The 19,174-nt window shown below is 32.2% G+C and overlaps 1 protein-coding gene across 2 annotated transcripts; it reads right to left on the bottom strand.

The window, feature by feature from the left end:
• Window positions 1-426: 426 nt before the first annotated feature.
• Window positions 427-16,620, bottom strand: LOC143051333 (uncharacterized). 2 transcript variants are annotated; one of them, XM_076224272.1, is made up of 6 exons: window positions 16,487-16,620; window positions 15,151-15,390; window positions 14,294-14,521; window positions 13,305-13,352; window positions 12,230-12,302; window positions 427-897 (listed from the first exon to the last, which is right to left on the bottom strand). In XM_076224272.1, exons 1-6 carry the CDS (start codon window positions 16,557-16,559, stop codon window positions 738-740), a joined length of 822 nt encoding a protein of 273 aa, XP_076080387.1. In that variant the 5' UTR covers window positions 16,560-16,620; the 3' UTR covers window positions 427-737. The 2 variants fall into 2 exon arrangements, with proteins under 2 accessions (XP_076080387.1, XP_076080386.1); XM_076224271.1 differs by lacking the exon at window positions 427-897 and adding an exon at window positions 10,161-10,721.
• Between the last annotated feature and the right edge of the window lie 2,554 nt (window positions 16,621-19,174).

The raw sequence follows: 19,174 nt of genomic DNA, 5'->3' as shown, positions 1-19,174 counted from the left end.
ATAATTATACTACAAACATAATGTATTTCATATATAGGACCTAACAAAATTGTACTTTCCTTGAACATATCATTAACATAATATTAACTAGTGACATAAAAGTATTACGGAGAGAGCAACATTTCATTTTGCTGTATAATAGTAAGTGAAAGTGTTTGAATTGGACGAGTTTTTCGCAGGTCGAGTCATCATAAATTCAAGACAAACTACCTTCAATCCATTGCCGACAACTTATAAACGTAGACGGTAAGAAACAAGCTATGGAACTTTTTTCGGCGCTTATTAATTAAGCTACGCTGATTAAAATAATTAATATATGAAGTTATGAAAAGCATTACATACACTAACTTTTTATTAATATATAATATGTATAATACTGAAGATAATCGTCAGCTCAGAGATGACCGGGCTAAACTAAATGATCTCTAATTTTGATAGTTTAGATACGTGGTGATCGGAATGTATTTGCTTTTCGTCAATTTTAGAAAGTGAATCATTAACGGTTGACTGCTTGCAATATAACATAACTCACTGAACATTTTTCGTTTCATGTATGGCGAGTTTATCGAACAACTATTATTTTCAAGCAGTAGGAATACCTTGACAATTTAAACATGTATTCCAGATTGATTCAATTTCACGATTATTGTTTGTAGTCAACGTTTTGTATCAGGTCACTAACATACTATTTTTTCTCGGGTATGTGCTTGCATTATACGCGCTGCATTCTCATACATCTATCTTGTATTGCCCATGAATTGTCCATCATCTGATGTATCATGTTTTGTATCTGGTGGAAGTTCAATGGTTGTATAATGTCTATCGTTTGTTTCTCTAACTGTAGTTGATTCGTATGGCACGTTTCTTTTACTTTGTAGACAATCAATGTGTTTTCTTCTGTATTAAAATAATATAATCAAATTTGTAAATGTGATATATCAGTAATAATGAGAAATACTACATACTAATAACATCATTGAAATATGAATATAACATCAAATTGAATTCTGAAGATAATTCACATTTCGGGGTTTGCGCTTGGTCGTCAAAAATAACTGAATGTCTATAATCTATAATCGATAACAGACTCTATTCAACTCTTAAATATCAATTGTCAGTTTGTACAACAATAAAATATATCATTAAAGCACAAACATAAAACTACAAAAGTTATTGGTTTATACCAAAGTCCCTTTTTACACTACTGTGTTATTTCATGTTGTGTTATTTCATGTTGTTTAGTTATAATCAAAATTGTAAGTGTGATATAAGATGTCATTAAACAATCAGTAATAATGAGAAATACTACATCTTAATAATATCATTGAAATATGAATATAAAATCAAACTGAATTCTGAAGACAATTCACATTTCGGGGTTTGCTCTTGGTTGTCAAAAATAAACAAATGTTTTAATCGATAACAGACTCTAGTCAACTCTTAAATATCAATTATCAGTTTGTACAACAATAAAATATAACATTAATGCACAAACATAAAACTACAAAAGTTATTGGTTGATACCAAAGTCCCTTTTTACACTACTGTGTTATTTCATGTCGTTCAGTTCTAATCGACACAGGAAGCCCGAATGCCAAAAAAACTTACAATGTCAGTCAGTAAATATTATAGTCGAGTACAACTGCCCCGTCCGGAATGGGCCATTCCAGTTATTTTCTGACAGGTGGGGATATTTTTTTCATACCTATCAGAAAAAAAACATCATGAAAAACTACCTATCAGATCTATTAATTAAGACCTATCAGATGTAGAGTTTCTGTTCATATTGGGTGGATGGGCTTTCATGGGAAAAATTGACTTATCAGAATGTTTTACTGCAAGGATTGTACCCATCAGAATTTTAAATACAATACCAGATAATGCATAATAAGAAACTGTCTTCATTCCAAAGCACACCTTAGATCTGAAATAGGTATTTTTTGTAACCCTTAATATGTAATTATTTTTAATTATATACTGCTGCAAGACGCTCAGAAATGTTTGCGTATAAGTGTACGTGTCAGATGAAAAAGACCCAAATTTCACCCCTAAGATGTATAAATTTTACACCCCTCAGAAAGGACCATCCATCCCCCTTTAGCAGATATCAACTAGAATGGCCCAATATGAACTCACAACCTCAATGTTGTCAGGCTAGTGATACAGTAGTTAAATGTAATTGTTATTTAGAACTAGATGTGTCAAAGCGACACGAATGGTCCCGTCTCAAAAAGTTGAAAAATGTGCAAATTTAATAACATATGTGGACACAAACATGATGGTAGTCTTTCATATAAAAAAAAATCAGCACTAAATCTGGATGCTTATAGAAAAAAAAGTCTGGAAACTGTGATTTTCAACAATTTTTAAAATTGTAAACCCTTAATTTTGGCAAAAATTAGTGGGCGGAACAAAACTTAAACTTGATCTGTAACTCATTATGAGTAACTCACATACCAAATATCAGTCCAATATCTTAATGCATTTAGAAAAGAAGTCTGTATAACTGTGATTTTCAACAATTTATCAAAGTCCAAAGCCCGTAATTTCAGCAACATTTAGCGGACCGGAACTAAACTTAAACTTGATCTGTAACTCATGCTTAACTCACATAAAAATATCGGCCCAATATCTGAAGGCGTTTAGGAAAAAAACTCGGTATAATGGTTTGTTGTGAAATTACGGAATTTCGGAATTAAGGAATTTAAGAATTACGAAATTTTGAAATTACGGAATTTTTCGAATTACGGAATTACGGAATTACGAAATTTTGAAATATCGGAAAAGGGTAAAACTATATAGCACTGACAATTTCGTTGCGGGGCCATACAATTGCTGAATGTATAAGATTACACAGTTGTGCAATAGTCTTTTTTTAAAGTCAGTCATATCGTGAACTGTTATGCTCCCAGGAAAATATGTTAACTAAAGATTAATGTTTTTGTAATTATTGAAATAGTAAGAAAATCAATTATGTATTGTGATATTTGCGTTTGTTTCAAGTGAATACTGCAGATGACTTGAGGACAAATTTGTTGATCATGAACATTTCTATTGACGAACAAATACGTTGGTCTATAATCTGGAGATAATGGTAGTGTTTTTTCTAGCTCCGACTGCATCAATTTGTGATTTGATGGCTGTATTTTTATTTTTTAGTTGGCTTTTCGTTAAAGGAGCCAGCGAATAGGTCTACTCTACCGTCATATAACCAATCACATTATATCATAACATTGTTGCATATACAGGACTTGTCACAATACCTGTATAACAGAACTCCAAACATAACAAATAATATAATGATACCTCCTGCAATCCCACCCGCTACGGCGCCACCTGTAACATGTGTAATATAAATATATATTTTATTATTACATCATTTCTTCCTTCTTGTATAATCTCTTGATTATGCTTGTGTAAGTTAAGTAAACATGTTATCTATAAAGTAAATAACTCAAGTCTTAAACAAGCAATTCTGTCAAATACATGTGGATATCAGATAACAATCCTATTTTGTTTCGTCAAAGTAGTAGTGTATTTGAATAATTCAATATCACCTTGATTGTTTGAGTATCTATACGCAGTTTATGATGCATGTGCATGAATGTTGTTTTCTCCACATTAATATTAGTTTTGACACGTAATATAGAACAGTTACCTTGCAAAAACTAACAACCGAGGATCTACTTCATATCTTGATCATGTTATCGACACAGACGAACAACTTTAGACCAAAAGATTTGACATCGTGACACTTTCAGTCTTCCAATTGCCAAATGTTCTTTTATCGGCAATAACAAACTAATGATATTAATATTTACATATGCCCTTGATAATCTTGCTCGTGCATATTTATATTATAAAGATTTCATTAACATAATTGCGATCTCAGTATACAAAATTGGTTTTATAAATGTTTTTTTTAGAAAAGAAACGAAATCGACATTATCTATGTTTAACGGTCACAAAATTTAGTGGACAGATACCATATGTGTGTATCACTACTAGGTATTAAAATATCTGTGCGGCTGTTTATTTATGCATGACAAGATATGCTAAACCTGTCTATGAATAAAGTGTGCCTAGTGGGATTTCATTTGTTTTCCCGAGATTTGTAATTGATTGCTTTGTAAAATAGAACAATAATAAATTGTTGTCTCAACACATTGTTTTGTCTAGTATAATGTGATGGAAAGGTATAGATTTGTGAACTGAATGTATTGTGTTTACATTGTTGTGCTTTGTCCAACAACGACATCAGTTAACGTCTGAAATTGATATCTAAATATTGTTGCACATTGTGGAAGTAAGAAATAATGTTGTTTATAACATAACATATAGTCCTACCGGGAAAAGGTTTCTTTTCCTCATCTGTCAATGCATTTCCTTCTGAAACTGTACGAAAGTTAAAGTCACATCTTCAAATGCCATCAACGTCTTTTTTTTCCTTTTCAAGCAATCAAAGAACCGTTAAAGGCAGGGATCACAATAAGTGTGTGTGTGTGTGATCACTCATTGTCTAGTGCATTTGAAAGGTCATTGATAGATATTAATCCGCAGTGTTTTGCCTTCCCAAACACAATCCATAGTTCGTCTACCCCTATGTCAAGAAATAGAAAAACAGTAATGACAGCATCATTAATAACGACTGTTCGAATCTTGACTCGATTAAGTTCGTGTTTCACTGCATGAGACACATGCACCATGATTCTAGTGTCTTCCCCTAATGTGAAATTGGTGCTAAACTTGAAATACATCACGTGGTGGATAAGATAGAAAATCTAAAATCTAAAAAACTACCCTAGACTTCATCCACTCTTGTTACAGTCAAGGTATTTCATTAAGGTAAGGAAATAATACCCAATCATCATACTCAATGGCGACAATAAATAAGAACCTTTTTGCTTTCATTCACAGCAGCTTGCTAAAACAAATTCTGAGGAAAAGGTTGGTGTAGCAACACATGTTCATGGTGTTCGATGGCAGACGAACTTTGGTTTGCATTTGGAAGTGGGAAAAGCTTTAGATATATCCATGACCTTTCAAATGCACTAGGCATTGAGAGATTACCCGTTTCCTCGAAAAAGGAACTGCGTTGGTGACAAGGATGGCTTTTGAAGATGTGACTTTAGCATGTAGAGTGATGATTGATCAGCAAACATCACCAGATATGGACTTGATAATGTCATACATAATACGATACTTGGTTTTGTTGTAAGATTGAAAAAACTTAACAAATAAAAAAAAAACATGTGCTTTTGGAAGAGGAATGACTGATTGAGGCTATTCCCACGACCCCGTCTAGTTTTTTTAGCATGTAAAGCTTACAATATACCATGGCGGGTGTGAACGAGTAACAAGCTCGGAATTGGTTCCTATGCTAACTAGTCCAGACGCTTATGAATTGCGAAGTATCAAATATGAAATATGGGAACCCTTTTGGACAACTCTTTGTCAGGCCTCTTCATCTTATCAGGAGCTTGTACATTATCACATTATCGACGTAAGACCCAATACCACAGTCTTTGTAAATGTGGAAAATCAGCTTTCCGAATTGAATAAACATGTATTTGCGGCCGAACGAGTATGCTGATTGGATAGTATGTCCTTACCTTAATAAAATACCTTGAAACTGTAACACGAGTGGATGAAGACTTGGATGCGTATGGTAGATAGCAACAAATACTCAGGATATTCTATCTTATCCACCACGTGATGTATTTCTAGTTAAGCACCAAGTTCACATTAAGACGCAGACACTAGAATCATGGTGCATGTGTCTGATGCAGTGAAACATGAACTTAAACGAATCATGATTCGAACAGTCGTTACTAATTATGCTGTCATTACTGTTTCGTTATTCCGTGACATAGGGGTAGACGAACTATGGATTGTGTTTGGGAAGGCAAAAAACTTTGGATTTATTTCTAGCAATGGCCTTTCAAATGTACTAAACAAGGAGAAATCAACAATCTTTCCTCTTTCAAAGACAGCCATTATTATATTTATATAAAATGATTGCCTGATATTCTTGGATAATCATCTGAAAGCTTAAAGTCATATGAAACCTCAGGTTGAAGAAAAATGATACATTTATTTTTTATAGCTAAATGGATAGTTTTTATTATAAAACTTATTTTCATGTACTTTTTTCTTAAAATGATTCTTTGATTTGTACAAATGAGGCGATCACAATAAGCATGGATATTTCTTTGAAACAAACGATTATCTGATTGTACTTGTTAAACACGTGTTCAATTAATAGTTATCCCACAAGGACGCGGTGTGTCAGTGTAAGATCACCCCGATGGCCGGAGGCCAGAGTGTGATCTAACACTGACATACCAAGTCCGAATGTGGATCAATAATCGGATCAGCATTATTTTTTACCAGTCACTCGTTTCATATGACTTTAACAATGTTATTATGTATATTTCTTTTTTTTCTAATTGATTCTTTTTTGCACATATTGCTGTTTAACAATTAAACTTGGTGTACAGCATTTCATCAAGTTTCCCTGTTAAATTACTACTGAATACCCAGGGATAATATTCCGTAAAATTAACTAATAAATGACATTGGTTTAATTAATACATTAAACTATTATTATAGTTGTTACAAACAGTCTTTGCTACTTCACAAAAAGTATTTTCAGATATATTCATAAAAAATATATACACAATAATTTTTTTACGGAAATTGATCATTCATCCGGAATGACTTTTTGTGGTTCTTTTATTATCTAATCAGAAACGAATTGCGGTCAAGTGACCTCACACGACTTTTCTGTTTCTCGTGTTTGGACAATATTTTTTAAAATGTTTTAAATGTTGACATTTTAACTCTACTTGAATAATGATTATTCTACGAAAAAACGTCAGAGTTTGAAATCTAATAGCAATCTAATTCCGTTATATTTCTTTTTCATTTCTTACTTGTTTTTTCTGTAGAAGCAAAAACAGAAGACAAATATTCCATTTCTCTTGAAAGTCTAGTTGTTCTACTTGTGATATATGATTGTTCTGTTTCCCTGCTGAAAGATGGGGTTGTCTGTATCAGCATTGCATTTGTCAAACTTGTTGATATTCCTTAAACAGCAATTTGTGTTTTTAAAAGATAATTATCCAACAATATTTGCAGCTTGTTAGTATGTGAGTTTAAATGTATTCTTCAAAACAAGTTTTTTTTTCTCCATTTCTGAGATTTATCAAATAGATCATGGAAATTTGGAATGTTTTACACAGATAACAGTTCGTAAAAGGGCAGAAAAATGCCAAAGTCTACCAAAGAGTCTTCAATATAGCCTAAACATCCAGTCCCTTGAGGCGGGCTTTAACTTGCCTCTAAACAAAATGTGAACTGCGTTTTACTGTGCGCATTGTTATGTGTTTGTCTACATTGGCTAGAAGTATAGGGGAAGGGTTGAGATCTAAACAAAATGTTGAACCCCGCTCCATTTTAGCGTCTGTACCAAGTCAGGAGCCTCTTGCCTTTGTTCGTCTTGTATGACTTTTAATTTTAGTTTCTTCTATATATTTATGACGTCCATTATCACTGAACTAGTATACATTTTTGCTGCGGCGCTAGCTTAACCACACCTCCAAAAACGAGAATTTCTGATGTGTATTTGGCGGTTGAAAGTTGTCAGGTAGACAAATTTAGAATTATAGGTAAAAAAAAAAGGGCCTTTTACAAAATGTTGTTTGATAATAGCAGAAATTGATACTATAAAATCTCATTTCGTGTACTTTGAGACAATTATTTTTAATTGTTTGTGGATTACTTAGAACATATCACAAACGTGATATCGCCTGTAGATAGCTCAACACGTTAAATATTAACAGTTTGATAGATATATTTTTGTTTATAAGTAAAGCACGTAGAATCTGAATTATTGCATTAAAATGTAAAATTCTTTAGCATGTTAAAATGTGGCAATATGTAAAATTGGTTTCAAACATTGATGTTAAATGAATAAAGTGCCTTTAATATTCAATTATAAATAAAATTTTACACTTGAAGGGTGAATTCAAAATAGCACGAATAGGAAAACTTTATTCATCCTTTTTGTTTTGCTTCAACTTTCCAAAAGGCATATCAAATTGTTTACGATTTTGTTTTTTGTCCATAGATTTACGAGTTTTGAACAGCGGTATACTACTGTTACAATTTATGACAAAAATAAGCAAAGACCCATCGAAACAACATCTGATAAAAAAAATTAATAATACTTTTAGATATTTGGATGATATTTTGGCTCTCAATAATGACGACTTCAGTATGTATATTAATTAAATTTATCCTGTTGAACTTACTTTAAATAAAGCTAATACGAACAATGACCACTGCCCTTTTCTCGATCTTGATATCTATATCAATAATGGACGAAACTTCTGTTCAGATGCATGTATTGATAAGCGTACAATAAATAACTAAGATGCTTTGTCTTCGTAAAAATTAATTCAAAATAATTCGTTATCTAAAATTGTATATGTTTTTCTTATACATTGTTATATACCAGTGAATTGCTCCTTTTGTAATCAGTTCTTTCATCCCATATTACAGTAATCTCTTAAATAACATGTACACTGGGATGTATGAGATTATGAAAGCTAACTAAATAAGAACAATTGACTTGAATCTGAGAAAAATAGATAATGAATTCTTGTGATACTTCTTCAAACCTTAATATTTTCCACAATATTGACGCAGGATGACAACTGTAACCTAAACTCTATGACAGATGGCACGATTCCAACTTCCCAAAAATACAATATATCAAGTTCTCATTACAAAGTAGTAACAAACCCCATGCCCTATTGTATGGCGTTAACATTTCTCTGTTGATACGTTGGACGCGTGCATATTCAGATAATACGGACTTAATATATAGAAGAATGCTCCTTGTGCAGAAACTACTTCGACAGAGTTATATGGAGGAAAGATTAAACATTACACTCCGTAAACTTTTGGATACCATAACCAACTGGTTGATCTACATGTATATGATGCGTCTCTGTGTAAACAAACTAACAACGTCACAAATTGTTGCTTACTATCTACCATGTCTAGTCTGCTAAGTATCAAACGTGACTTATTATAAAATATAACTGGTTTGTCAAGTGTGAATCAGCATTTCTCCGTGTCTCGTTGTTAACACAACAAATATTAATGTATTATGTTATTATTTTTTTTTGTAAGGTTGGCTGGATTATAAATTTTGCCTTATTGTTTGTGTTTTGAAATTTCTTTCTTTTTTCTTTGCGTTAAAGTTAAGATATGTAATCAGCTAGTTGTTTTAAATTTTATGCACATAATTAATTTTTTGTCTTGTTTGGTTCTTTTAAAATATGTGTCTTGACATATTAATGAGTTTTCAATGTGATAAAGATTTATAACACACTGTTGACTGCTTACTCGTATATGAGATATTTTTAACTTGCATGTCTGTTTGTTTTGTCTACAGAGTATTGCCAATTTGGTGGAATGTTAAGAAACTGTCATACAAGTGAGAGTATTAGCCAGCTAATAAACCAGGTTCATTCAACCAATATCTTCAGGAAAATGACATTTGTTGTCCAAATGTGTCACGTACGAATGTCAGATAAGCGGTATTTTTCACATAGCAATATACGCGGGAGGTTTACTGTACTGTTCCTGTTCAAGAATATGTCAGTTGTTTTTAAAAGTCAGTGTTTATATTTGTTTGTTTCCTTATGGTAGCAGTTCATATAATCTGTTGTTCCGTATAATTATAGAAAATGACAGCTGACATTTCGTTTACAATGTTGAACATTTTACTTTTCATATAAGTCTGGACTATTATATAATTATAATACAAACATAATGTATTTCATATATAGGACCTAACAAAATTGTACTTTCCTTGAACATATCATTAACATAATATGAACTAGTGACATAAAAGTATTACGGAGAGAGCAACATTTCATTTTGCTGTATAATAGTAAGTGAAAGTGTTTGAATTGGACGAGTTTCCGCAGGTCGAGTCATCATAAATTCTAGACAAACTACCTTCAAACCATTGCCGACAACTTACAAACTTAGACGGAAAGAAACAGGCTACGGAACTTGTTGTTGGCGCTTATTAAATAAGCTCCGCTGATTAAAGTAATCAATATATGAAGTTATGAAAAGCATTACATACACTAACTTTTTATTAATATATAATATGTATAATACTAAAGATAATCGTCAGCTCAGAGATAAACGGGCTAAACAAATTGATCTCTAAATTTGATAGTTTAGATACGTGGTGATCGGAATGCATTTGCTTTTCGTCAATTTTAGAAAGTGAATCATTAACGGTTGACTGCTTGCCATATAACATAACTCATTGAACAGTTTTCGTTTCATGTATGGCGAGTTTATCGAACAACTAATAATTTCAAGCAGTAGGACTACCTTGACAATTTAAACATGTATTCCAGATTGATTCAATTCACGATTATTGTTTGTAGTCAACGTTTTGTTTCAAGTCACTAACATAATATGTTACTCGGGCATGTGCTTGCATTATATGGGCTGCATTCTCATACGTCTGTCTTGTATTGCCCATGAATTTTCCATCATCTGATTTATCATGTTTTGTATCAGGTGAAAGTTCAATGCTTGTATATTGTCTATCGTTTGTTTCTCTAACTGTAGTGGTTTCGTATTGCACGTTTCTTTTACTTTGTAGACATTCAATGTGTTTTCTTCTGTATTAAAATAATGTAATTCAATTTGTAAATGTGATACAAGATGTCAATAAACAATCAGTAATAATATCAGATTATTACATGGCAATTAGTAATAATGAGAAATACTACATGTTAATAACGTCATTGAAATATGAATATAACATCAAACTGAATTGTGAAGATAATTCACATTTGGGGTCTGTGCTTGGTCGTCAAAAATAAAAAAATGTTTATAATCGATAACAGACTCTAGTTTACTCTTAAATATCAATTATCAGCTTGTACAACAGTAAAATATATCATTAAAGCACAAACATAAAACTACAAAAATTATTAGTTGATGCCAAATTCCCTTTTAACACTACTGTGTTATTTCATGTCGTTCAGTTCTAATCGACACAGGAAGCCCGAATGGCCGAAAACTTACAATGCCAGTCAGTAAATAGTATAGTCGACAACAACTGCCCCGTGCGGAATATGAACTCACAACCTCAATGTTGTCAGGCTAGTGATACAGTAGTTAAATGTAATTGTTATTTAGAACTAGATGTGTCAAAGCGACACGAATGGTCCCGTCTCAAAAAGTTGAAAAATGTGCAAATTTAAAAACACATATGGACACAAACATGATGGTAGTCTTTCATATAAAAAATCAGCACTAAATCTGGTTGCGTATAGAAAAAAAAGTCTGGAATCTGTGATTTTCAACAATTTTCAAAAATATAAACCCTTAATTTTGGCAAAAATTAGTGGGGCGGAACAAAACTTAAACTTGATCTGTAACTCATTATGAGTAACTCACATACCAAAAATCAGTCCAATATCTTAATGCATTTAGAAAAAGAAGTCTGTATAACTGTGATTTTCAACAATTTATCAAAGTCCAAAGCCCGTAATTTCAGCAAAATTTAGCGGACCGAAACTAAACTTAAACTTGATCTGTAAGTCATCATGCTTAACTCATATACACAATATCAGCCCAATATCTGAAGGCGTTTAGAAAAAAAACTCGGTATAATGGTTTGTTGCGGAATTACGGAATTTCGGAATTTAAGAATTACGGAATTTTTGGAATTACGGAATTTCAGAATTACGGAATTACGGAATTACGAAATTTTGGAATATCGGAAAAGAGTAAAACTATAAAGCACCGACAACTTCGTTGCGGGTCCATAAAAATTGCTGAATGTATAAGATTACTTAGTTGATCAATAGTCTTTTTTAAGAAAATCAATTATGTATTGTGATATTTGCGTTTGTTTCAAATGAATACTGCAGATGACTTGAGGACAAATTTGTTGATCATGAACATTTCTATTGACGAACAAATACGGTGTTCTATAGTCTGGAGATAACGGTAGTGTTTTTCTAGCTCCGATTGCATCAATTTGTGATTTGATGGTTTTATTTTTTAGTTTGTAGTTGGCGATTCGTTAAAGAAGCCAGCAAACAGGTATTTTCTACCATCATATAACCAATCACATTATATCATAACATTGTTGCATATACAGGACTTGTAATAATACCTGTTTAACAGAACTCCAAACGTAACAAATAATATAATGATGCCTCCTGCAATCCCACCCGCTACGGCGCCACCTGTAACATGTGTAATATAAATATATATTTTATTATCACATCATTTCTTCCTTGTGTAAGTTAAGTAAACATGTTATCTATAATGTGAATAACTCAAGTCTTAAACAAGCAATTCTGTCAAATGCATGTGGATATCAGATAACAATCCTATTTTGTTTCGTCAGAGTAGTAGTGTATTTGAATAATTCAATATCACCTTGATTGTTTAAGTATCTATACGCAGTTTATGATGCGTGTTCATGAATGTAGTTTTCTCCACATTAATATTAGTTTTATCACGTAATATAGAACAGTTACCATGCGAATACTAACAACAGAGGGTCTACCCTCGAGGGTCTACCTCATATCTTGATCACTTTATCGACACAGACGAACAACTTTAGACTAAACGATTTGAATTCATGACAATTTCAGCCTTCCAATTGCCAAATTTTCTTTAATCGGCAATAACAAACTAATGATATTAATATATACATATGCCCTTGATAATCTTGCTCGTGCATATTTATATTATAAAGATTTCATTAACATAATTGCGATCTCAGTATACAAAACTGGTTTGATAAATGTTTTTAGAATAAGAAACGAAATCGACATTATCTATGTTTAACGGTCACAAAATTTAGTGCAGAGAAACCATATGTGTGTATCACTACTAGGTATTAAAATATCTGTGCGGCTGTTCATTCATGCATGACAAGATATGCTAAACCTGTCCACGAATATAGTGTGACTTTGGGGGATTTCATTTGGTTTCCCGAGATTTGTTATTGATTGCTTTGTGATATAGAACAATAAATAAATTGGTGTCTCAACACATTGTTTTGTCTAGTATAATGTGATGTAAAAGTATAGATTTGTGAATTGAATGTACTGTCTTTAAATATTGGTGTGCTTTGTCCAACAACGACATCAATTAACGTCTGAAATTGATATCTAAATAATGTTGCACATTATGGAAGTAAGTAATTAAGTTGTTTATAACATAACATATAGTCTAACCGGGAAAACGTTTCTTTTCTTTATCTGTCAATGCATTTCCTTCTGCAACTGTATGAAAGTAAAATCACAAAAATACTTAACTCAGAGGAAAATCAATTTGGAAAGTCCATAATCACATGGCAAAATCAAATAACAAAACGCATCAAATGAATGTCTGATACGTTTAAATAGAGAATCTTTTGAATTAAATGGATAATTTGATGAAACGTCTTATGATTGATTAACACAATTCTTAGTAAATAATTTAATTTCAGAACTGATTTAGATCCTTTTTTTTAAATTCAACACTTCTGAGATGGATTATTTTGCTACCGAAATAGATGTTCAGATTCTTTTGAAGCGGCTTCTTCTTAAATTGTTGTTGTTGGTTTTTTTTTTTTAGATTTTTAGATGAATTTATGTATGGTTGCTCAGAGAAGAATTTTTTTGTATATATAATTATTTTTGTTTTAATTTGCTGTTAATTTTGAAATTGGATATCAAGTATTGTGGGATTTGCTTTCGTGAAATTTTTTAGTCAATCTTTCTGTTTGTCGCTTTCAAATGACATTTGCGACTCCTTACAAAAAGTACAAAACGTGTTATGGACAACTTTACAAGACACGTAGTAATATTTGGTTTAATGTAAACATTCACACTATGGTCAATTATGTGTCGAATTTGTGAGTTAAGCGAGAACAGACATAGACATATCTCTTATTATTTGTACATCGGCTAGTTTAAAGTAGATTTCTACACGCATCAACGCTATACGGAGCCTAAACAACATCCTTTTTGACAATGTAGATGACAAGAATTAATAATCTTAATCTTTCTATGCATAAGAAAATGCAGTAATTTCGTGTTTTATAAATTGAAATATTTTCTAAATCAAATTTGTCATGGTCAGGAAATTAACCTATAAAATTGCATTATTTCTTGTTTTGTAAACGAGTGTTTTATCCCTCCTGCTACCTGAAAGGCAAGTTAAAACATTAGAATAAACTCACCTCGACAGTAAAAATAAACACTAAGTATCCCATACTCATTATGTGTAGGAATGGTGCAGGAGTGTTGTCCATCACACTTGTAATGTACATAGCTTGTATTGCTTTGATGAGTGTTGTTGTATGCTGGACATGCATGTATCGAGTTCTCCCACACATCAAGTATTTTTATTATTTCATTTCGCGGACAAAGGATTTGCAGTCGTCTACCATAAGTAATTGATAAACAATCTACAAGAAAGAAAAAGGTAGTCAACACTTTTCTATGAAATTAACTTACTGTAAATTATGAAAACGACTAAAATATTTTGTCATAGATCAGGCACATAAATATGTGGTGGCTAAACTATTACTTGAAGATTTTATAGGACCGTTTGTTGATCTCAATATGTCTCCTTGATTTTCGGGGTTTGGTTGTTTTCTCATTGGTGTACACCAAAATATTGTAATTTACTCAATATTACAAGACGTATATGTAAGATTCCAAAAATATAGTTAAGATATTCAGATGTTGGCGCGTCCGTAAGGTATATGTATAAACAGTGTAAATATAACGAGAGGTGGTATGATTGCAAATGAGACAACTATCCACCACAGTAAAAATGAATTGGATTTTATTAAAAGCACCGACATAAAAATATAATAAATTAATTCAATTAAGAAATCGGTCTGCTTCAATACAAAGACGACACTCGCAATAAGTACTACATGTATATGTAGCTAAATGGCTGCAGGTTTTTTTAAAACCTATACTGTAGATAACAAATATTGACCTATTGAAAAAAGATTTTAGCGTTTAACACTGGGTGCAGTTTAAATATACTTAATACATTGTCAACAGAAAATGAGATATCACATACCTAAACATCGAAATCGGATGTTGACGTATAAGAATCTGTTTCCAAACGATTGGAACGGCACTGTACAATTTGAAGTATTCTGACATGATATTTTGGGAATTTTGGTTACTTCAGTACTATTTTTTGTAAGCTTGGTCGGACAAGGTTCCCTGTCTAACCAAATCTGTTCAATATGAATGTTTTTACCAAGTTTACAATAAATTCTACCAGATGTGTTATTGGCAATATGTACACATTGTTCTGAAATGACATCAAATGAAATATAACTATCATTCTTTTGAACCATTGAAATAGGAGTATATGTATATTCAACAATTTATTTCTTTTAAATTGAAAAGTGAAATTTGATGATCCTGTAGGACAGTTGTTTCTGCGATTGTATGTGCTCTCTAAACCAATGTTTTGTCCTACTGTGTTGGAATTGATTTACATTAACACAACTATAGGTATATTTAAAAACAGAAGATACATGCCTTAAATTTTTTCAATCGTAGTTATAGTTCAACATTTTCACGCACAACAGTTGCATACAAAATGTTTACTGACGTACAGCATATTCTTAAACTATTAGTACCTGTATATATATAGATTCGGTTTGTCTGTCAAGGCATTTGTAAAGTGGTATGATCGATTGAAGGATTACATTCATTCAAATGTTTAATACAAAACATTGGCTTTTAATCTCTTTGACTTGCTTATGCTAATGAATGCATGTTAATGTTGCACGAAAAAGATATTGACTGTAAGCAATTCTTTCTTTTCACTGAAGAAAATTATTAGAACTTGATCGATGGTTGCGCTGAGTCTTCAAAAAGCAATGATTGTATACAAATTATACCATTCACCCCACACAAAAATGACTAAATATTAATGGAAACAATTATTATGTCATAACCTTATAGCTTCATATCATATCTGGTACAGTAAACTGCAGTTATTGCTTAGAGCAGTAAGTTTAACTTGGACTTAAAACGGACTTGACTATATTAGGAAACCCTTATACAGTTAGATACTGATAAGAATTAAAACAAAAGCTGCGGTTTACACTAAAAAGACAAAGGTCTTATTAAACAGTTGACTAACCACAATATATTTAAAAGTTTAATCTGGTGGTTATGCAGCGAAAAAAAAAAAAAAGTTACTATCAACAACGTTAGTAAAAAACAAAAATCAAAACACACTCATACTTGAAAAAATTGGTGATTAATTGTCCACTCACTGTTTTAATGATTACCTGTAGAAAAAAAAAAATCATATCATAATATGACCAAATCTTTTTAGAATTTATATTGTGAGCAAATTTACGATACAATTACTTAATATATGATATACGAACCAATAGGTGAATATCTGTCGAAGCATTTGGCTATTCCGAATATTGTAAAACTGAATAAAATAGTTGAACGCATTTTAATATTCTATTTATATATTCAACATTCGATCAACCAGTATCTTTTTTTGCATTTCACAAATAGAAACTCAGCTGATAAGCGAATTAAGATAACACTTTAAATCTCATATCTTATATTTACAAGGAAGTACATGTATGCGATAATTGTAGAGATCAAACGTTATTTTTCGTGTTGTATAGGAAAAAATGTTTTCATAAAATTTCTATCATCGTTTAGACTAACATTATAAGACCAATTTGTTCCTCTAATAAATAAATATCTAAACGCTAAAATAATCCACCCTTTAAAGTCACATTAAACATGTGACTGGCGAACAATAATTGTAATCTAATTCTTGAACTAATGCATGCATATATCATAAACGCAGTCTTCTGTGCACGATTTTAGAAAAAAAAATACGTATCCATATCGTCTTATCGTCAAAATTATATTTCACTTGGTCAGTGTTGTTGTGAAAATATGGCATCTGATAAATGGTCGTGTTTTGTAACTAAGTTAACCGATTGCCACATTTTTAAACAATCAACAAAGATGTAAGCACATGTATATTATGTACAATAAGAAATATACAGTGTTTTATGTTTACGTTTGTTGACTCGCACTGGTTTTCCTCCTTTCACTTGCGTATTGCGATTTCCGAATTTTTACAAAAAAGGTCATGCCGAGGTAAGGGACGACAACAAAAAATCAATGTAACATAAAAAAAAATATAAAATTCAAATAGTTTGGGTGTGTGTGTGTAAATGGTAAACATTGATAAGATAGTTCTTTGATTGGCTAAAATGTTATACGTAATCACGTATCATCGTTTAATTTCGAGGTTTTTCCAAAAATTGGCAGAAGTGGTGGATACCCCTTACAGATTGAAGGCTCCTCAAACAACCAGCTCATCCAACGGTGAATAACACTTATCGTACTTCTATGATCAAGAGTTAACTCCTTTCAAAGTATGACGAGGGGCCTCGGAGACCAAGGGGTCCAAGAAGCTATTACTGTATTCACTAGCCAGTCAACACTGAGGTTGTGAGTTCAGTTTTAGACAATCAAACAATTATCTTATAGTGTAAAAAGTAATAACGTTAAATGTTCACTTTCTCGTACGAATCCGTTACAGGAAAACCGCAAATTCATTACGAGGAACATTTTCTCAGTGATATATCAGAATTTACCTGTTCTCGAAAGAACCACCATTTTCTCGCATTCAACAGACTGAGCTACTATTATTTGCACTTGACTCTTAATTGACTAGGATTGTCAGTTTTTCTATCAAAGGGTGGTTGCTTTCGCCAGGAACTCCGGCTTCTTCCACCAATGAAAACAGACCGCCACGAAAAAGCCTAAATGCGGTGCTCAAAAGTGGTGTTAAAACACAAATAATCAAATCCAAGTATGACGTCACTTAATGTCAGATATACAAGAACAACTATGACAATGGTTAAGTTAAACACCTATTAAAAGAGGGACGAAAGATACCAAAGGAACAGTCAAACTCATAAATCTAAAACAAACTGACAACGCCATGGCTAAAACTGAAAAAGACAAACAGAAAAACAATAGTACACATGACACAACATAGAAAACTAAAGAATAAACAACACGAACCCCACCAAAAACTAGGGGTGATCTCAGGTGCTCCGGAAGGGTAAGCAGATCCTGCTCCACATGTGGCACCCGTCGTGTTGCTTATGTGATTACAAATCCGGTAAATAGTCTAATTCGGTAGGTCACATTCATGAAAGGGAAGGGAATTGTAGTTACGACGTAAGGAACATATCCGATATCATTTGTGAAACGGTTATTCCATAACGGTCAACCAACTCGTGATGGCGTCCGTAAAATTTACGAAGGGATGATTTCAACTTCAGCATTTGGAACTCTTGGTTTAATAGCTTCCTTGTGAGCAGTAACCCTCTATCAAGAAAATCATGATAGGAAACGCAAGCACGGGAATATCGTATCAATTGGGAGATATATACCCCGTATGCAGGTGCTGCTGGAATGTTGCTACTTAAAAATGGAAAGTTCACAATTGGAAAGCTGAAATCATCTCTTTTGTCGTAAAGTTTTGTTTTCAACCGACCCTCATTGTCAATTGTATTAATTTACGAAGAAACAAGATCAACCAAAGCTTGGAAATTCATTTAGTGTCGACGATATCTATTGTAAACGCCCCTTTTCAGGGCTATCTATATTTTACAGAAAGTTGCATTTTTTTGATATACTAAAGACACTTGCATACAAGGTTGTAATCCTCAATTCAAAGTCCGAACAGGATTGACTCATGAATCAAATTGGAATAAACCAAACTCTTATCTTAGTACATATTAACTTTGCGGTTAAATATACCAAACGTTATGCTGATTTGATACTGACTAATGAATACCAAGTCTCGGGTGAACGCGTATTTTGTGTTGTGAATGTAAATAGCATATTCTATGTTGAAATAATGAGTACACTTTAAAAGCATCTTCATTTAGAAACTGAAAAAAGAACTATTAGTAATTTAAATGCCGAATAATTTCCGAAAAAGTTATATGGATTATTCCGTGTAAAGTATATAATTAATATATATGCAATTCATCTGATTTCATGATAAGGTTATTCATAAACAA

Source organism: Mytilus galloprovincialis, chromosome 11 (genome assembly GCF_965363235.1).
Source record: "Mytilus galloprovincialis chromosome 11, xbMytGall1.hap1.1, whole genome shotgun sequence".
NCBI classification, from domain to species: Eukaryota; Metazoa; Mollusca; class Bivalvia; order Mytilida; family Mytilidae; genus Mytilus; species Mytilus galloprovincialis.
Note: the sequence above shows the minus strand (reverse complement) of the source record. Positions and strands in the feature narration are given on the sequence as shown.